This window comes from Vombatus ursinus, unplaced genomic scaffold, assembly GCF_900497805.2.
Source record: "Vombatus ursinus unplaced genomic scaffold, bare-nosed wombat genome assembly UNPS02011369.1, whole genome shotgun sequence".
Taxonomy (NCBI): domain Eukaryota; kingdom Metazoa; phylum Chordata; class Mammalia; order Diprotodontia; family Vombatidae; genus Vombatus; species Vombatus ursinus.
Window position 1 is genome coordinate 3,386,615 of NW_020951147.1, and position 18,773 is coordinate 3,405,387.

General features: G+C 53.9%; 3 protein-coding genes across 4 annotated transcripts in view; 2 read left to right on the plus strand and 1 right to left on the minus strand.

Moving 5' to 3' along the window:
- Positions 1 to 2,467, plus strand: part of NUDT8 (nudix hydrolase 8) — a 5,058-nt gene extending 2,591 nt beyond the window's left edge. For both annotated transcript variants that reach the window (XM_027856315.1, XM_027856314.1), the window contains 3 exons: positions 352 to 484; positions 867 to 944; positions 1,653 to 2,467. In XM_027856315.1, the coding sequence (XP_027712116.1) occupies positions 352 to 484; positions 867 to 944; positions 1,653 to 1,895 (454 nt within the window). In that variant the 3' untranslated portion in view covers positions 1,896 to 2,467. The remainder of the gene's footprint in view (positions 1 to 351; positions 485 to 866; positions 945 to 1,652) is intronic.
- A 7,890-nt stretch (positions 2,468 to 10,357) lies between these two features.
- Positions 10,358 to 17,857, plus strand: LOC114038713 (double C2-like domain-containing protein gamma). The gene is made up of 10 exons (XM_027856115.1): positions 10,358 to 10,655; positions 11,487 to 11,566; positions 11,680 to 11,751; positions 13,764 to 13,873; positions 15,240 to 15,369; positions 15,535 to 15,588; positions 17,117 to 17,265; positions 17,390 to 17,471; positions 17,556 to 17,652; positions 17,727 to 17,857. Exons 1-10 carry the CDS (start codon positions 10,358 to 10,360, stop codon positions 17,855 to 17,857), a joined length of 1,203 nt encoding a protein of 400 aa, XP_027711916.1.
- Positions 17,858 to 18,220: 363 nt separating this feature from the next.
- The window catches only part of NDUFV1 (NADH:ubiquinone oxidoreductase core subunit V1), a 4,440-nt gene continuing 3,887 nt past the window's right edge, over positions 18,221 to 18,773 (minus strand). Inside the window, exon 10 of the mRNA XM_027855989.1 lies at positions 18,221 to 18,395. Within this exon, the coding sequence (XP_027711790.1) occupies positions 18,312 to 18,395 (84 nt within the window). The 3' untranslated portion in view covers positions 18,221 to 18,311. The remainder of the gene's footprint in view (positions 18,396 to 18,773) is intronic.

Genomic DNA, 18,773 nt, shown 5'->3' on the forward strand with positions numbered 1-18,773 from the left:
TTAGAACGTAGGATGTCGGAGAACTGGAGAGGCCTCAGAACGTGGAATGCGGGAGCTGAGAAGGGCCTGAAAATCTTAACTGTCAGAGTCGGAAGGGACCTTGGGACCTAGAACATTAGAACAGAAGGAGCCCATGTCTGTAGAACCCAGAAGCGCAGGGCTTCCGCTGCTAGGAAGGACCAGGCGATGTCTGGGGTGGGAGAGCCTGCTTCCCTGGAGTGTCCCCGCCTTTCCCAGGTCAGCCTCCCTGGTGACACGTTGTTTGCCGGTCCCCAGTGCCCTGTATCTCCTCGTTGCCCCCAGCACGAGGGGAAGAGGATGGAGGGCCTTTCTCATGTTTTCATGCCTCAGTTTCCCAGGGGGCAAGTGCGACCCTCAGGACCAGGATATTGTTGACACAGCTCTCCGGGAGACGAGGGAAGAGCTTGGCCTGCCCATCCAGGAGGAGAACGTGTGGGGTGTCATGAGGCCAGTGAATGACCGGGTAAGCACTGCCCCTCCCTGGGACCCCGACCAGGAGACAGAAAGGGCCTCTGGTCCGGCAGCATGGCTTCCTGCATGGTCTCTCCACCCTCCAGAGATGTGGAGCCGGGCTCCTGCATTGAGCCAGATGAAGTCTGAAGGAGCAGCCTGTGCCCCTCAGGAAAGGTGGCCTTTACTTGGATCCTGGCTGTGCTCTGCTGTATCTTTGGCTGCCCTTCCATGGGCAGCCGCTAGATCCGAGGTCAGGAAGACCTGGGTTCAAATCCTGCCTCAAGCATTGTGTGACCTTGGATGCTTCATTGCCACCTGCCTCAGTTTCCTTTTCTAGAAGATGGCTTCCAGGGTCCCTTCCTGCTCTAAACTTGGGATCCTTCTGCTTACAGAAAAACTTCATCGTTGTCCCAGTCATTGCCCAGGTGGGGCCCCTGGAGTCTCTGGACCTCATGCCTAACCCTCAGGAAGTGAGTGGGCCCCCTGCCGTCAGGGCTGGTAGCCCCGTCCCCGCCAGCCCGGAGGCCTCCCCAAGCCCGGCCCTGCCCAGCGCACTCCCTGATGCAAACATCTGCTGCGTGTGAGCCCTGGGCTCAGCCCCAAACCTGAGAGACGATGCGGTGCCTGCCCTCCCAGAATGAAAGGCGCTCTGTGCTGGGCAGCATGAGGGGGGTTAGCGCTCTCCCAGCGCGGAATGGCCTGCCTGCCATGGGAGGGGGTGGACTTCCCCTTTGAACAAAGGCTGGGTAATCACCAGCTAAGACTGTTCCGGAGAATGTCCTGAATCACAGGTGGCTTGGGCTAGCCGGCTTCAAAGGGACCTTCTGCTGTTGTGGTCCTGTGTGACGGGGAACTCACTACCTTACAAAGCAGCCCATTCCACTTTGGGACAGTTAGATTCAATCCAGCAGGCATTTTCTATGTACAAAGCTCCCTAGAAAAAAGGTTGGGTTTTTTCTTCCTTATATTGGCCAGAATCTGCCACACACAGGTGAGTATAGTCCAAGTAGGAGACAGTACGTGCCCCCCCCAGGAGTCCAAGGGCAAGGCCCTCGCCAGCCAGGCCGCTTTCCCTTCTCTGTACTGCTCAGGACTCCCCACGGTATTACCCTTGAATGGCTAGTAAATGTGTTGGACAGAGTCCAGCGCCGGCGGTGCCCACTGTCCTTTGTTACCAGGTGGATGACATCTTTACCATGCCGCTGGCCCACCTGCTGCACCCCCGCAACCAGGGCTACACCCACTTCTGCCATCGAGGCCATTACAGCTACACGATGCCCATCTTCCTGCATGGCCCCTACCGCATCTGGGGCCTCACGGCCATCTTCACGGAGCTCACGCTGGAGATGCTGGTGCCAGGCACTTACCACCGCATAGCCTGTTTTGGTGGGCAGCAGAGGAGAGGAGGGACCAGATCATAGAGGGCGGAAAGTGGAGCTGTGCGGAGAGGCCGCGGAGAACTTTGCCTCTTCCTCCTCTGCCTTTGCGGTAGCTGAGGTGCCGAGCCAGCTGGGGAATCCAGTACAGCGAGGGCTCTTTGTCTTTCCAAGTCAGCCGCGAGCCAGGCTTTCACACAAACGGGAGGAAGCCAGAGGTGCTGTCTCTGCGCTGCTGTGGGAGGTGGGCAGAGCCTTCACTCAAAGGATTGGGGGAGTTCCTCTCTCTGATCCCTTGGGTTGGGGGGCCGCTGAGCTCGGCCCAATCTCACCGTCTTTACTGGCCCTGTTGGCAGTTCCTGGAACACACGCCCCATCTCCTGGCTCCGTGGCTTTGTATGGATGGTCTGTGGCGGTCTGTCACACATTAGAATGTCAGCTCCTTGAGGGCAGGGCCTGTTTTTTTGCCTTACTTTGTGTCTCAGTGCATAGCACAGGGAGTTGGACGCACAGCAAGCACTCTGACTGCCTGGAGACCTATCCCACCATCACCTCCAAACAACCAGCTTAACTCCATCACGGTTCGGTGTAATAAATGCTGCCTTCTTTGATCTGAAGAGTTGTCTCTGGCTCATTCTCCAGTAGCATGGAAACTCCCTGAGGGGAAGGGTCCTGTTTTATTCTGTCTTTGGATCCTGTTGAGTTGTTCCGAGCAGGTACTCAATAGGTATTCCTTGGGTTGGATTCCCTACCTCACCAGCCCAAACAGACACAAACCAAGTATTCCAAACAACCCCTGGATCAGCTTGACCTGCTGGATGGGAAGGGACCTCAAAGGTCATCTGGCCCAACGGCTTCCTGATCAGGAATTCCATCTGAATCATCCTGTCTCGACTTGAAGGTCTTCGGGGAGGGGCAGCCGCCCATTCCACTTTGGGATGGCTCACAAACACCCTCCAGTGGATTGTTTTCAGACAAACTACTGTCCAGCCACACTTCATGAACTTGTATTTGTGTAGTTGATTTTTTAAACCCAAGGATGTAAGACAGTATCTATATTATACCTTATTCAATTTGGTCCAGCATTCTAGACAATTGAGAGCTTTTCGGATCGTGTTTCATTCATCAAACACGATAATTATCCCTCCTACCTTCCTACTTTTGTGTCTTCTGAAAATTTGATAAGCGTGTCTTCCACACTTTTTATCCGTATCTTTGATTAAAATATTGACTAGAGTGTGCCCCTTTCAGACCATAAACAAGAAAAAATAAACATCAGAATCTAACATTAGAAAAATTAGACATAACTAGTGATTACTGAATGAAGACAGAAAGAAATTTATATACTAAGCTGTATATTGCACTTTTACAATTAACTATATGTTGTCATAAAGATCTTCAAAAAATGTCAAAACAGGGATATTAAACATTTCATTTACTGACCACATTGTGTCAAATGTTGTGCAGAAACCCAGGTCTACCATGTCCCCAGTATCTGCCCTCTGAGTAATCACCCTGGCCAAAAGAAAGATCAGTCTGACACAACCTTTTTTTTTTAATTAATTTTTTTTGATTTATCAATAATCACTTCCATATGCTTTTGAGTTTAAAATTTTTCTCCCCTTTCCTCCCCACCACCCTCCCCAGGACGGCGCACAATCTGATATAGGCTATACATTTACATTCATATTAAACATATTTTCATATTAGTGATGTTGTAAGTAGAAATTAAAATCAATAAGAAGAACCATCAGAAAGAGGAAACAAAACTCAACAGAAGAGAAAAAAAATAACAATTCAGCTTCCATAGTTCTTTCTTTGGATGTAGATAGCATTTTCCATCACAAGGCCTCCAGGGATGTCTTAGATCCCTGTATTGCCAGGAAGGGTTAAGTTTATCAATATTAGTCATCACACATCATAGCTGTTATTGTGTACAACGTTCTCTTGGTTCTGCTCACTTCACTCAGCATCAGACCATACAAGTCTTTCCAGGTTTTTCTGAGGTCAGCCTGTTTATCATTTCTTATAACACAGTAGTATTCCATCACATTCATATACCACAACTTGCTCAGTCATTCCCCAATTGATGTGCATCCTCTCAATTTCCAATTCTTTGCCACCACAGAAAGAGCTGCTATGAATATTTTTGTACATGTAGGTCCTTTTCCCATCTGTGTGATCTCTTTGGGATATAGCCCTAGAAGTGCTATTGCTGGGTCAAAGGGTATGCACATTTTTATAGCCCTTAGGGCATAGTTCCAAATTGCTCTCCAAAATGGTCGGATCATTTCACAACTCCACCAACAATGCATTAGTGTTCCAATTTTTCCACATCTTCTCCAACATTTATCATTTTCCTGTTTTGTCACGTTGGCCAATCTGATAGGTGTGATGTGGTACCTCAGAGTTGTTTTGATTTGCATTTCTCTAATCAATAGTGATTTAGAGCATTTTTTCATATGACTATAGATGGCTTTAATTTCTTCATCTGAGGACTGTCTGTTCATATCCTTCAACCATTTATCAATTGGGGAATGACTTGTATTCTTATAAATTTGACTTAATTCTCTATATATTTTAGAAATGAGGCGCTTATCAGAGAGACTGGTTGTAAAAATTCTTTCCCAATTTTCTACCTTCCTTCTAATCTTAGTTGCATTGGCTTTGTTTGTGCAAAAACTTTTCAATTTAATGTAATCAAAATGATCTATTTTGCTTTTTGTAATGTTCTCTGTCTCCTGTTTGGTCATGAATTCTTCTGTTCTCCATAGATCTGACAGGTAAACTATTCCTTGCTCTCTCAGTTTGCTTATAGTATCAGCCTTTATATCTAAATCATGTATCCATTTTGACTTTATTTTGGTATATGGTGTGAGATTTTGGTCTATGCCTAGTTTCTGCCATACTCTTTTCCAGTTTTACCAGCAGTTTTTTTTTCAAAGAGTGGGTTCTTATCCCAGAAGCTGGGGTCTTTGGGTTTATCAAATAATAGATTACTATAGTCATTGACTACTGTGCCTCGCATACTTAACCTATTCCACTGATCCACTACTCTATTTCTTAGCCAGTACCAAGCAGTTTTGATGATTGCTGCTCTATAATACAATTTAAGATCTGGGATGGCTCGGCCACCTTCCCCTGCATTTCTTTTCATTATGACACGACCTTTTCTTGATGAAGCCATGCTAGCTCCTAGGCACCACTGCTTCCCTTTCCAATGCTCAGAAGACAACCCTTTAATAATAAATATATCCAGCAAAGGACATTGTGGGTGCTAGCTCTCCTAAATCCTCTTTTCCATTAGTACTGCCTTCCCTCCAGACACCCTCCCCCTCATCCCCCACATTCAATCAGCTGCCAAGTCTAGTTGATTCTTCCTCCATATCTCACCTCCTTTCCCTTCTCTACTCACACAACCACTACCCCAAGCCCTCGTCACCTCTCACCCAGCCTAGTGTAACAGCCTCCTCACTGTTGTGCCTGCCTCTCTCCCTTCTCTAATTCACCCTCCTCCCAGCTGCCAGCTCAATACTCCTGATCTGATCATGCCACTCTTCTGCCCAAGATGGTTCCCTACTGCCTCAGGGTAAAACACTGTACAGACATCTCCAGCACTGAAAGTCCTTCACAGTGTGGCTCCAACCTGCCTCTCCGGACTGATTCCATATTCCTCTGTTTCACGTACTTTCCTGGCCAGCCGAACTGCCTTACAGGTGAGGGAAGTGAGGCTCTGAAGGGTTCAGTGATGCGCCATGGTCACTGAGGCATCACAGACTCAGAACTTAAACGTCTCATTTTACCGGGACCAACCATAAAGATCAGCTTCTGCCAGCAGAAATCAAGCTCCCAAGGCCCATTTATGTGAGCTTCTGCTAACAGTGAGGCCATCACTGCCCCAGGAAAAGAGTGGGCTCTCTCTTCCTGAAAGAGAAAGAAAGTGGGAACCTTGAAAGGGGCAAGAAGCGAGCACGAGGAGGGAGGTTTGGGCGCTGTGCAGTTTCCGCACTGTGCAATAAGGGGGAAGGAATGGAACCGAGAAGTAGAGAGATGAAGGGGAGCTGGGCATCAGCACCACCACACCAGTGGCCAGCGCCATTCTTACTACTGGGAGGGGAGGGGCTAAACCCAGCAGAAGCCGCCCAGAGCCCAAAGGGGAGAGACTAGAGCTGTCTGTGTCTGTCAAGAGCTGAAGGTGACGTAGCCCTCTCTCATCACCTCTCCTCCTTCCCAGGAAGAGTGAGTACCCATCCCCACACTTGCTTCCATTCTTTAAAGTTTGCTTAAATCTCTGTTTAATGAACTCTGACTGCCGTATCAGCCCAAGCAGCTCCTAATTTGTATGTATTTCATTACTGCGAATTGCCAGTGATAGGAAATGAATGGACAGTGAGCACACACTCTCTCTCTTCGGTGTTAGGGTCATATTCCAGCTGGGAGCTCTACAACGGAGTGAAAGCGAATCTTACTGATTTTATATTTTGTAACTCCCAAAGCAGGAGAAAATAGGAACCTGGGATGTTCCCTTGACAAAAGCATAAGATTTAAGGGGTGGAAGGAGACTTGGAGAGTGAGGAACAGGAGCTCCCTCCCTCAAAGGCAATGAAGAGTTGGAAATTTTTGCTTTCCCTTTATTCTCTCCTGGCAGGTTCAAAGGGGCCCATCTGATGTGTCAGAGGCAGGATTTGAACCCAGACCAGCCCTCAATCACAGACTTTTTTTTTTTTTGGTGAGGCAATCGGGGTTAAGTGACTTGCCTAGGCTTACGCAGCTAGTAAGTGTTATGTGTCTGAGGCTGGATTTGAACTCAGATTCTCCTGACTCCAAGGCCGGAGCTCCAGCCACTGTGCCACTTAGCTGCCCCTCAGCCAGAGACTCAATCTTTTCTTGTACCACGGACTCCCGTGGTGATCTTCGGAAGCCTGGGGACCCCATTGCAGAATTATGTATGAAATAAAATACGTAAGATGCAAAAGAAACCAGTTATATTAAAATACAGTTATTATAATATTCTTAAAAACAAGTTCACAGACCTACTATCAGGCTACCTCCTACAACATAGATACAAATAAGTTCATACAAAGTAATTTGAGAGGAGAGAGAGAACCAGAGAATGCTACCAAACAGGGTGGGAATCAGGGAAGGCTTTATGAAGGAGCTGAGCCTAAGAGGTGTGGCCCACAGTGCCCCACAAGGGGCTCCATCAGACCTGCATTCACCCAGGACTGGAGGGCACCTGATCCCAATGGAAGTCAGGCTTCTCTCTCCCTCCTTCCCTCCCCTCCTCTCCTCTCCTCTCCCCTCCCCCTCTCTTTCCCTTCCTTCCCCTCCCTCCCTCTCTCTCTCCCTCCCACCTCCACTCTGTAATAAACTTCAGGGAAAGCTGAAAACAAAGCATAGGTGGGGCTCCCATCTAGGGTCTCCCCAAAATGTGGGCCACAGGGTTCCTTCTAGGAAAAGTACTCAATATACACAGTAGGTATCAAGTCTGGAGCAACAATTAATTTCCTCTGGCCCAGAAAATGCTCAAGGCACAAAGAACTTGCAGGAACAAGGAGAGGGAACACCAAACATCTCCAGCGGCCCATTCCGGTCACTCTAGTAGGTCCATCAGTCAGTCATCACACAGTGTTGCTGTCACTGTGTGCAATGCTCCCCTGGTTCTACTCACTTCACTCAGCCTCAGTCCATCTGAGTCTTTCCAGGTTTTTCTGAACCCGTGATCTTGAAAGTCTATACAAATGTGAGGGAGGAAGGAAGGAATCCTTAACAGGCCTGGAGAACTGGAAGCCACTCCTTTGTCTGCTCTCCATATCTTGTATGTAGTTACTTACATGTTGTTGTCCCAATTAGAATGTGAGGGCAGAGACTGGTTTTTTGCCTTCTTTGTGTCTCTAGCCCTTAGCACAGTCCCTGGCACATAAGAGCATAATAAATACTTGCTGACTGACTGGTCGGGGTCCAGCCCAGCTCTAGTGCCTCAGTCTATTGCTGTGTGACTGTGGGTCTCTCCCAGGACCCCCGCTTGCCAACAGGTGTGTGAAGGGTGGGACTGGACATCCGGTCTGCCCTTTGAGTCCGATGCTGTCCTGATTCCAACCCTCATCCCCAAAGCCTGGCTAAGTAGATCAACAGGGCAGCCCCTTGGTTCCAGGTTGGGCCCCAGACTGACTCCTGACCACCTTGGAAAGGAGAGCTCCAGAGGAGAGAAGATTCCAGGAGGGGCCCAGGCTCTGGTGGGAAGCTTTCAGTAGAAGAGTGTGGAGGGACAGGGGAAAAGAACTCAGAATAGGGAGGCCCATGCCCCAAGAGTTGAGCCCTAGTAGAAACCAAGGACATTCCAGGCCCGTGGCACCTACAGCACTGGGCTACCGGCCAGGGGATGGTGACCAGGCAGCTAGGAAGAGGTGAGGGGCTTGAAAAGGGGAAGGGAGAAGGGGGGAGGGAGCCAAGTCACCCCCTCCCTCCTCCTACTCCAGCCTGCTGCAGCCCTGTTGGGTCTTAGTGACTGCTTGAGCCTTCTCCCAGCCTTCCCTCCTCTCCCCCTCCAGGCTTCCTGTCCCTCTCTCCTTTATATTTCTCACCTTTGTTGGCAGTTAGCAAGAAAATAAATTACTTTTTAAAAATATCTCCATTTCACAGGGATCATGTCGGAGGTGTCTGGGGGAGGGAAAGTCCCAGACCACTGGGGGCTGGAGGCTCAAAGTCAGGTCTCAAAAGAGGAGAGGGAGCTGGGGGGAGGGGCAGATGGGAGGGAGGGGCCTGAGAGCCCGGAAAAAAGTCCTCTCCCACAGACCCCAAGAGACAACATCCTTTGACCCAGTCCTCAGAGCACGTGTGTGTCATGTATGAGGGTGTGAGAATGCCTCTCGGTGGGGCTGTGTGATGGGAAGGAGAGGGGGTAGAAGCATGGGGTGTCTAGGGCTGTCTGGGGAAGGGAAGGGGGCTCCTGGGCTCTGGCATAGGCAAGGTCTCTCCCAGAGTGTTTGTTCTGTGTCAGTCACACGCCTTTCCCTGTGAGTGCGTGTGTGTGTCCGTACGCGTGTGTCAGTGTCCAAGCCCGACAGTGGCCCTGACTCTGGAGTCATCGCCTACGGGGTGATCAGTAGGTGTGTTTTTCAGTGTATGAGGTGGGGGGGGCACGCAGTCGGTGGGTACCAATGTCTCAATATCAGATGTTAGTGTATTGGGAGGGCGGCGAGGAGCGGGGTCTAGTGTCTTAGTGTGGCTCAGGCTGTCTGTGTGCGTGTGTGTGTGCGCGCGTGCGCCCGAGCGCCTGTCCGTGTGTGTGCGCCCGCGTGTGCCTGTCCGTGTGTATCCCTGCAGCGCTGCGCCGGAGGACACGGGGCGGTTACAGACACGGTCCAGGCTGGAGCCCGGGTAGCAGACAGACACGCAGCAGCAGCGCTGGTGACGGCAGTAGAGGCAGCTGGCAGGCTTCGGACCCGGAGCCCGAAGGCGGTCGGTCCAGTTCCGTGCTTGTCCGTCAGTTCGAGGGCCAGGTAAGTCCTCTCGCCCCCTGGGACACAGAGGAGAGCACACCCCCACGATCCCCCCAGGAGACCCCAGAAGCCCCCGACCTTGCCTCTATCTCAGTCTCCCAGGAGGGAAAGTCCCGTCCGGGACAGTATCCTCCCAAACTAGGGCCAAGACCCCCAGCCTCTCCTAACGCCAAACCTCCCCCATCCCCATACTCCAATAGGTAAGAGATCCCCAACTGCTGCCCAGGACAGAAACCTCTGGCAGACATGCACCCAAACTAGGACCTGTGCACCCCTGGGCTAGCCCTCCACTGAGCCCTCCCAACCTTCCCTCCAGCTGCTGCCCAAGAGACTGCCCTCTAAAAAGACCTCTCCCCAGAAAGGAGACTTTCCCTCCACAAGGTGACCCCACAGACCCCCGGCCAAATACAAACGTATTTATCCAACAGGATGGCCAACCCTCCACAACAGACCAGAACATAAGCTTACCTGGGGTCTGGTCCTCCCCTGCCCAAAATGCACCCACCCCCAGTCCCTAGAGTCCGGTTTCCGGCCCCATCCCCTAGCTGTAGCTGAGCTGACAAGCTGAAACCGCTTCGATTCACTACAAGCTGCCAGCCAGCACCCGAGCTTGAGACAAAGCCCCAAGGGTCCTGTCCTCCTGAAGGGGCTCCCCTCCAGTCTAGCCAGCAGGGTTCTGGGTCCACTCCCAGAGCACTCCCTTCTGTCTAGTCCTTTCATTACACTGACCTTTCCCACCATATTGAACCCTCCCTTTCATCCAGCCTTCTTGCCATTGACGTCTCTCCTCTATCTGGCCCCTCCTCACATTGACCTCTCCCAGGTCCTGCCCACTCCCCTTGACCCTTCCCCTTTGTCCAACCTTCCTACCATTGACCTCTCTCCTCCATCTGGCCCCTCCTCACATTTACCCTCCCCTGCGTCCAGCCCCCAACTCACACCAGGGCCTCCCTGACCTTCCACCAACTCTCTCAGGGGACCTTCTGGCCTTCTGCAGCCCTGGCCATGGCTGGCGCACGTTTGGAGAAGGTCACCATGCAGGAGCATATGGCCATCAACGTGAGCCCAGGCCCCATCCGCCCCATCCGCCAGATCTCCGACTACTTCCCCCATTTCTACCCCTTCGCTCCTGCCCTTCTCCGTCCCCGGCCAGCCCCCCTGCCTGCACTTCCCAACGGTCCAGCCCCAGAAACAGCCTTGGGTAGCCCAATGGAGGAAAATGGAACCCCAACAGCAAAGCCTGGAGGCTCTCAGCTTCCCCAGTGCCTGGAGGAGGAGCAGGATGGAGACTCAGATGAGACCAGTGAGTGCGCAGACCCTGGGGTCTGCCAGGGGGTAGGAAGGGAAGGAGGGAGGGGGAGGGAGCCCCATCACTCTGCCCTCCCTCGTCCTTGTCTGCCTGAGCAAGGCCTGGCAAGAAGCTCCCTAGCCAGGTACCTAGCCCAGGAAGGAGGGCTCAGATGACAGCACCTTGAATAGGTCAGTCCCACATTTCTAACATATACACAACCCATCAACCCACCTGCGTTGGAGCTGCTCCCATCTGGAGCTGTGTCAGGGCTGCCTGAGAGAAGGTGACCCTACCTTGGGCCCTCGATGATCAGCTGGTTCCATTGGGGTGGGGGTAACAGCAGAGCGAAGGCTGGAGGTCACATGGATGTAGGGAGCTGAATCAGAGGAAGATCCTGGGGACCCCACCCCCATCTGTGCTGCCTTTAAGAGTCCCGTAGAAGACAGGGGCCCCCCAGTCCAAGTGTAGACACTGGACTCCTGGTAAGTCATCCATCTTCTTGGAGCCTTTCAGGTTCTGATCTAAGCCAAAGGTTCTGAGACCTCCCTCAGCCCCCAGTTAGTCAATAAACACTCATATAAGTGCCTACTGTGTGGCAGGCACTATGCTCAACACTGGACAGACACAGAGAGACCTGAAGAGCTGATAATCTAATAAGAAAGACAACATATAGTTATGTACAGACCAGCTCTAGACAGGATAAAGGAGCAATAATCCACAGAGAGAAGGCACTAGAACTGGGGACGATTGAGAGAGGCTTTCTGGAGAAGGCGGGACTTCGGTTGGGACTCCAAGGAGGCCAGGAGAGCCCGGACCTCATGGATGGCCCCTCTCCCTCCCCAGCTGCTCTGGGCTCCCTTGAATTCACCCTCCTCTTGGACCAGCAAAACTGTGTCCTGCACTGCACAATCCATCGGGCCAAGGTGAGGGGGTGGGGCTGGGGGGGCCTGAGGCTGCAGCAACTCCCCCCGTCCCCCTAGCCCCGAGGTCCCCTGGCACCCTCTGAAACTGCCGGCCATCTCTCTCTGTCCTCCAGGGTCTGAAGCCCTTGGACTCAGGCTCCATCGATACCTTCGTGAAGGCAAATCTGTTGCCAGGAACGAGCAAGGTAAATGGCAGGGAAGCGCTAGGGAAGGGGGGAGCCGGAGGGAGCCCCAAGGGCTTCATCCTCGAGGAGAGGGAGCAGAGAACCAGAAAGGGGACAGACACTCGAGTGAGCTGCAAGGCCAGGTCCTCTGGGTCTGGTGGAGCACACAGCCTAGGGATAGGGGACTGGACTTTTTCCCAGCTGCCTTCTCTCAGCTACCATCTTGCCTTTGCCCGCAAGGAATTTATAGGATGTCAGGGAGAGAAGCCTGGTGGATGTAGAATGATTGAAGGTCCCTTCTAACAAAAGTTCCATAGTCACCTGCCTTAGAGCACATTTCAGGGCACTGGCTGTAATTGCCTGAGATCAGAGAAGGCTGAGGGCAGCTAGGTGGCGCTGCAGTGGATAGAGCACCGGCCAGAGTCAGGGAGACTCATTTTCATGAGTTCAAATCCCACCTTAGACACGTTCTAGCTGTGTGACCCTGGGCAAGTCACTTAACTCTCTTTGCCTCAGTTTCCTCATACGTACAATAAGCTGGAGAAGGAAATGATAAACCACTCCAATATTAAATTTAAATTAAAAGACGCTTGCTCCTTGGAAGGAAAGCTATGGCAAAGCTGGACGGCAGACTGAAAAGCAGAGATGTCGCTTGCTGACAAGGGTCCGTATAGTCAAAGCTGTGGTTTTTCCAGTAGCAGCGTATGTCTGGGAGAGCTGGACTATAAGGAAAGCTGAGCGCTGCAGAATCAATGCTTTCTAATGCTTCTGAGAGTCCCTTGGACAGCGAGGAGGGCAAATCACTCAGCACTTAAAGAAATTAATTCAGACCTCCCACTAGAAGGACAAACACTGAAGTTGAAGCTTAGATACTTTGGTCACATAATGAGAAGATGGGACTCATTGGAAAAACCCCTGATGTTGGGAAAGATTGAAGGCAAAAGGAGAAGGGGACGGCAGAGGATGAGATGCATGGATGGCGTCACGGAAGCAACGAACATGAGCTTGGACGGACTTTGGCGGACAGTGCAGGACAGAAGGGCCTGGTGTGCTGTGGGCCACAGGGTCACACAGAGTCAGACACGACTGAACAACAGCATGATAAGGCTGAGATCCTTGTGGGCTGCAATGATCAAGGAAGGCTTCCTGAAGGAGGTAGAGTTTGAACTGGGCTGGGAAGGATGAGTAGGATTTTGTGGGGAGGGGAAAGGGTGTTCCAGGTGGAGGCCACAGCCTAAACAAAGGCCTGTGGGCAGCATGAAGCATGAACGTGGGAATAACAATGGTGAGGTGAGTGAAACAGGAAAGCAATGGCAGCTAAGGCTGGAAGGGAGGTTGGGGCCTAGAATGCTAGAGAAAGGATTTTGGATTTAAACTGTTGGCAAGAGGAAGCCTTTAAAGGTTTTTGGGTGAGGACATAACAATAATGATAATGTTACATTTAAATAGCATTTCCAAATTTTAAGGACATCTTGTAAATGGGAAGTACATGTTATTTCCCCCATTTTACATATGAGGAAACTGAGGCTTTGAGAGGCAGGATTGGAGCCAGGTCCTCTGCTCCAGACTCAGACCCTTTCCACTGTGGCACAATGTTTGAGGAAGATGGGCAGGAGGAAGGGGATAAGGACGTGACTAGGGCAAAAAGAGCAGTCAGGAGACTGTTATGATCATCAGAATAAGACACCACTGATGGGGGCCTCATGTGGTCCTGGTCCGATCGTGGTCACCGTCATGAGTGTCATAGTGGGAGGAGCACATTCCAGAGAGATTTCAGAGGGAAGAACAAGACTTCGTGTGGGCAGTGAACGTGCCTGGGCTGGCCTTTCCAGACAGGAAACAGAGGAAGGCCCCACTCTGAACCACAGAAAGGGTGCTCTGCTACCCAGAGGCCGAGGATATTCGTTGCCCAAGGCCTCCCATGCACCAGCCCAGAGGGCAGGTACAATGCAGTGGCCAGGGTGGGGAGCTTCCTAGCCCTTCTGAGCTGGTCCCCGGCCCCCTTCTCAGCCATCCTGCCCTGTGCCCCCCAGGCAAGCCAGCTGCGGACCCGAACGGTGCGGGGCAGCCGGGGGCCGCGCTGGGATGAGACACTTACCTACCACGGCTTCACCTGCCAGGATGCCGGACGCAAGTCTCTTCGGTGAGCCCCCTGCCACATGTTCTCTGCCCGGGGGCCCTGGCCAGGCCTGCTGGGCCTCTCGGGAGTCCTTTAACGTTCAGAGGGAGCCCCCAGGTTATCTTTCAGTCTTTCTGCTGGAGCCGTCTGCATCCCCCAGGCACAACTTTCTTGGATGGTACCCCCTCACAGTGGGACATAGTGGGTGATTAAGCTGCAGTACATTCATAGCAACCAAAGGTGGTGCATGAGCTTCGCCAACAGGGATGGGTGGGAGAGGTGGGACTGGAGGCTCCAGCAGTAAGAATGGGGGAAGAGCCCCCAGGGGACTGGGGAGGATTGAGCCCTGGAGATCCCTTACATCCCCAAGCCATGCTCCAGAAGGAAAGTGTCTGTAAAGCGCCTGGTAAACCTCAGCCAGTGCTCCATACACGCCAGCTATCATGACTGCCCCGCCATGGGTCTGGCTGTCGGCCCTCGGGATAGCTGTGGCCGTGAGCCTTCCAAGCTTCCCAGAGCTCACTGCCATGGAGTGTCACGGGGGAGGTGATGCTGCAGAGGCCACAAGAGGGCTTTGGCAGCATCCACTGAGGGATGGAAACATGAGACCAGCTCCTTGTTCTTACGGGGCTTTGATCAGCCTAGGAGGGCCGCTAAGACAGGAAAGCCACCCTCTCAACGGCAGAAAGGGACACACTGGATTTAGGTAGAAGGAGGCAAGCCCTCCCATGTACCTACCAGGAGGGCACTATGGAATGGCCAGGGTCAGCCAGGGGCCAAAGTAGCTAGACTCTCCCCAAAGTACAACCTGACTCAGAGCCAGAACTAGGGTGAGGCGATCAGAATGCTTCTCCAGGGTGCTGAAATTTATAGAGGCACGGGCATTTTTAGTCCTTCAGATGCACTGAAATAATCAGAGCTTCACAGCCACTTAAAAATAACTGGGGAGCTATCAGATGGACACTCCCTCTGCCCCTCCCCGCCCCGCGGCAGCTTCCCTGTTGCTTTTTCTCCCACTGTTCTTGGATCTTTGCTTTACCTCCCTTCCTCAGCTCTGCCAACAGCTGCATTGAAAACAAGGTTATGCCCTTCGCTCTCAGTGTAGAATCCCCCGGGGAAGGGCGGAATCCCTGGGTAGGGCTCGACTTTGAAGCTGTTCTAGCCTTGAGAAGCCTGGGAGCTGAGGGAGATGGGAGAAATGGGGGACAGAGAACAGCGGGATAGAGACAGGCTAGGAGACAAAAAGTGTGGACATGGGAAGGGGGTGGAGCTGGGCAGAGGGAAGGCAGAGATGGGCAGAGGAAGGGTCCATAGCCCTGGGAGAGGGGCTAGAGACTGGGCAGAACCTGGAGAAAGCTGAGCAGTGACCGGGACCGGGATCTGGGACCAGGCTGTGTGTGTGTGAGGAGTCCCGCCTGCGGAGGCGGGCAGAGCCCCTGGGTGAGCTCCGAGTGCCCCTGAAGAAGCTGGTGCCCAACCTGACCCGAAGCTTCAACATCTGCCTGGAGAAGAGGCGCTTGGTGAGATGGGCTGGGCTGGGGGTACAGCCAAAGTATGAGGCCAGGGCGGGGGCAGGGAGACATCCGAGATAACTCCGGGAGAGGGGGGCCGGCAGGGGCCCTTAGGACAGGGTGAGCAGGAGCCCAGGGCCCCAGGGCTGACACTTCTGCCCTCTGGGTTTTCAGACCAAGAGGCCCAGCAGCCTGGACACTGCCCGGGGCATGTCCCTATATGAGGAGGTAGGTCCACCGGGGCTGGAGCTCCCCCATCCGCCTGTCGCTCTGGGGCCTATGTGAGGCTTCTGTGAGCAGAGGCCTGGCTGCAGCTGGGCCAGGCCCCCACGTGGCTCTCCAGCAGCTAATTCTATTTTGGGCAGAAGCTTCAGGGCCTTCCGGCTTCCTTTTTGATGCTAATCACTTGGACGTGGCTTCCTTTTTGATGCTAATCACTTGGACACGGTCTCTCCTCCCATGAATCTTACTCACAGACTGCACCCAGAGGGACAGCTGGGGGAGGGCAGGATGAAAAGAGAGGGGATGAGGGCACCCGAGGATGGGGACCCCACGAGACCCAAACAGTTCTGGGATTAGGACGCCAGTGTCAGCAGGGAGTAGGAGGTGGTCAGGGCTGGTGTAGTGCAAGGGGTAACTGGGCTTGAAAGTCAGGCCCTGTGTACTCTGGGGTGGGCTGTGGGGATCGCGGAGGCTTGGGATAAAGAAAGGAGGGGGCCAGGCCTCTCAGAGGGCTGCTAGGCCTCGGGGAGCAGACAGAAGAAATCTGGGGGCTGCCCTCCAGACCCACACCAAACCACATAATCCCACAGCCCCAGGCCCTTCTGATGGGCAGACTCAAGTCTGTGAGCCTGCCCAGGGAACAAGGGGTCCTCTAAAAGCATTCCTCTCATCCCCAGCCTGTATCCTAAAGGCTTTGGGTAGGGGACCCTCAGCTTGACCAGGGCTTAGACTAAAGGCAATAGAATGTTAATAGAAGAGCTCTTAGAATGTGGGATGTCAGGGCTGGGAGCGACCTTAGAACAGGGAATGTCAGGGCTGGGAGAGGCCTGAGGACAGGGAACATTGGCAGGGTCAGACACACTTTGCCTGTAACACCAAATACAACTCCCCACCGCATCTGAAGCCCCCCAGTCCGGCTCCATTTGGAACTATTATCTCGCATGTTGCCCTTTGTGAGATCTGCACTCCAGTCAATGTGGCCTACTGACTCCCAAGTCAATAGTCCATCTCTGGCCTCCAGGCCTTTGCAGAGGGTGTCCTCTGCCTGCCTGCCCTCCCTCAGAATCCTTCTGTTCCTTTAAGGCTCAGCTTAAGGAACTGAGCACCTGAATGTCATCAAGTCCATTGGCAGATGGGGATACTGAGGCCCAGAGAAGGGAGGGGAGTTTCCTGGGTCCCACAGGGTGTTACAAAGCAGGGACAGTCTGGGCTTCTATCCACTATGCCACTGGCTTTAGGGAGCTCTCTGGGGTCCCCTCCCCTCCTCACTGCTGCGGCCCTGCCCTGCCCCCTTATGTACAGACCATGTCATTACCGCTTCCACTGGAGAGGGGCAGAGCTAACTGGGAGATGCCTCGAGATGCCCCGTTTGGTGTGAGGGTTCACTTGGGTACAATTCAGCCAATTTGACTCCACCCACATTTAAAGGGTCCCTGTGCTGGGGCTGGGAAAGGCTTTTGTGACTCGTCAGACACTCTGGATTGTCCCCCGGGGGACCCGGTGACCAGGCCCCCTGCCCACACTCGTCCTGCAGGAGGTGGAAGAGACTGGAGAGGAGCGGGGCCGGATTCTGCTGTCGCTGTGCTACAGCTCCCAGCGGGGGGGCTTGCTGGTCGGGGTCTTACGCTGCGCCCACCTTGCCCCCATGGACGCCAATGGGTATTCGGACCCCTTTGTGCGCATGTGAGTGAGGTGGGTGGGCTGAGACCTGGGTCACTAGGATCCAAACACCCCCCTGCCGCCAGCTGGCAAAGTCAGCGGCCACAGGCAGAAAGATCCCCCCACCCACAAACCCCTCGTCCCTCAGTTTCCTCCGACCAAACACGGGTAAGAAGTCCAAATACAAGACGACCGTCCGGAAGAAGACCCTGAACCCCGAGTTCAATGAGGTGAGTGGGGAGCCAGGCCTGGCACCGGGCCCCTGCCCAGGAGGTGGCCCATGGGGCCCTCGAGTGACAGGGCCGTGTTCGCAGGAATTCTTCTACGCGGGCCAGAGGGAGGAGCTCGCCCAGAAGACCCTGCTGGTGTCCGTGTGGGACTATGACCTGGGCACGGCCAACGACTTCATTGGTGAGGGCCGGGGGGAGGTTCTTCGGAGGGGAGGCCCTGGGGGGCTCGGCTGAGCGGGTGCACACTTCCACCAGGCGGGCTGCAGCTGAGCATCAACTCTACCGGGGAGAAGCTTCGGCACTGGAGCGAGTGCCTGGCCCGCAGCGACCGACGCCTGGAACTGTGGCACCCGCTGGACGGAGCCCCTCCCCAGCTTGGCGACTAGGAGGCCGGCCTGGAGGGAGCCCCTGCACAGACTTTCTGGGGGGCACAAAGGGGGCAGGGACACTCGGCTTTTCCCTCCACTCCCCTAATAAACACTGGTTTGGTGCAGGGGCTGTGCTGTGCCCATTTCTCAGACTGCGGGCCTGTGAATACCGCCTGTCACCAAGAGGACCGATCTGGCCCCATTACCTCCAAATTGGAGCACAGAGCAAGGGACCTTAGGTCTACCTTGTGGCGCCAGGGCCCAGGGTCTCCCAGGGTGCAGTAGGCAGGGTCAAGATCTGATCCTGGTCCCTGCCCTCCAAACCCAGCGAAAGGCTGGCCTGAGGCCTGGCGCACTACAGGTCAGTAAGCAGAGGCCAGGTACATAGAAACTCAGCAGCGGCCCGAGGGCAGTCCTGACTTTATTCACACAGACCAGCCCAGGAAGGGGGAGAGGGGTGGCACGCTCCAGCCTAGGCGGCCTGGCGGGCTGAATAGCCTTTGGCGAAACGGTGCATCCGATCCTCAAGCTCTGGGCGAAAGTGGCGGATCAGGCCCTGCTCAAAGAGGGACGGGTGGAGCTCAGGGGCAAGGCCCACCCAAAGGGCCTCTGCTCACACTTGGGGGCTGCATCCTCCATTCCTTGGGTCCCTGCCAGCCCGGGGGCCAAGTCCTCCATTCCTTCTCCCTTCACCAGCCCGGGGGCCACGTCTTTCATTCTTTGGGTCTCTGCCAGCCCGAGGGCCACGTCCTCCATTCCTTGGGTCCCCCCCGCCAGCCCGGGGGCCACGTCCTCCATTCCTTGTCCCCCTGCCAGCCTGGGGGCCACATCTTTCATTCCATGGGTTCCCCCGCCAGCCCGAGGGCCACGTCCTCCATTCCTTGGGTCCCTGCCAGCCCGGGGGCCACGTCTTTCATTCCTTGGGTTCCCCCGC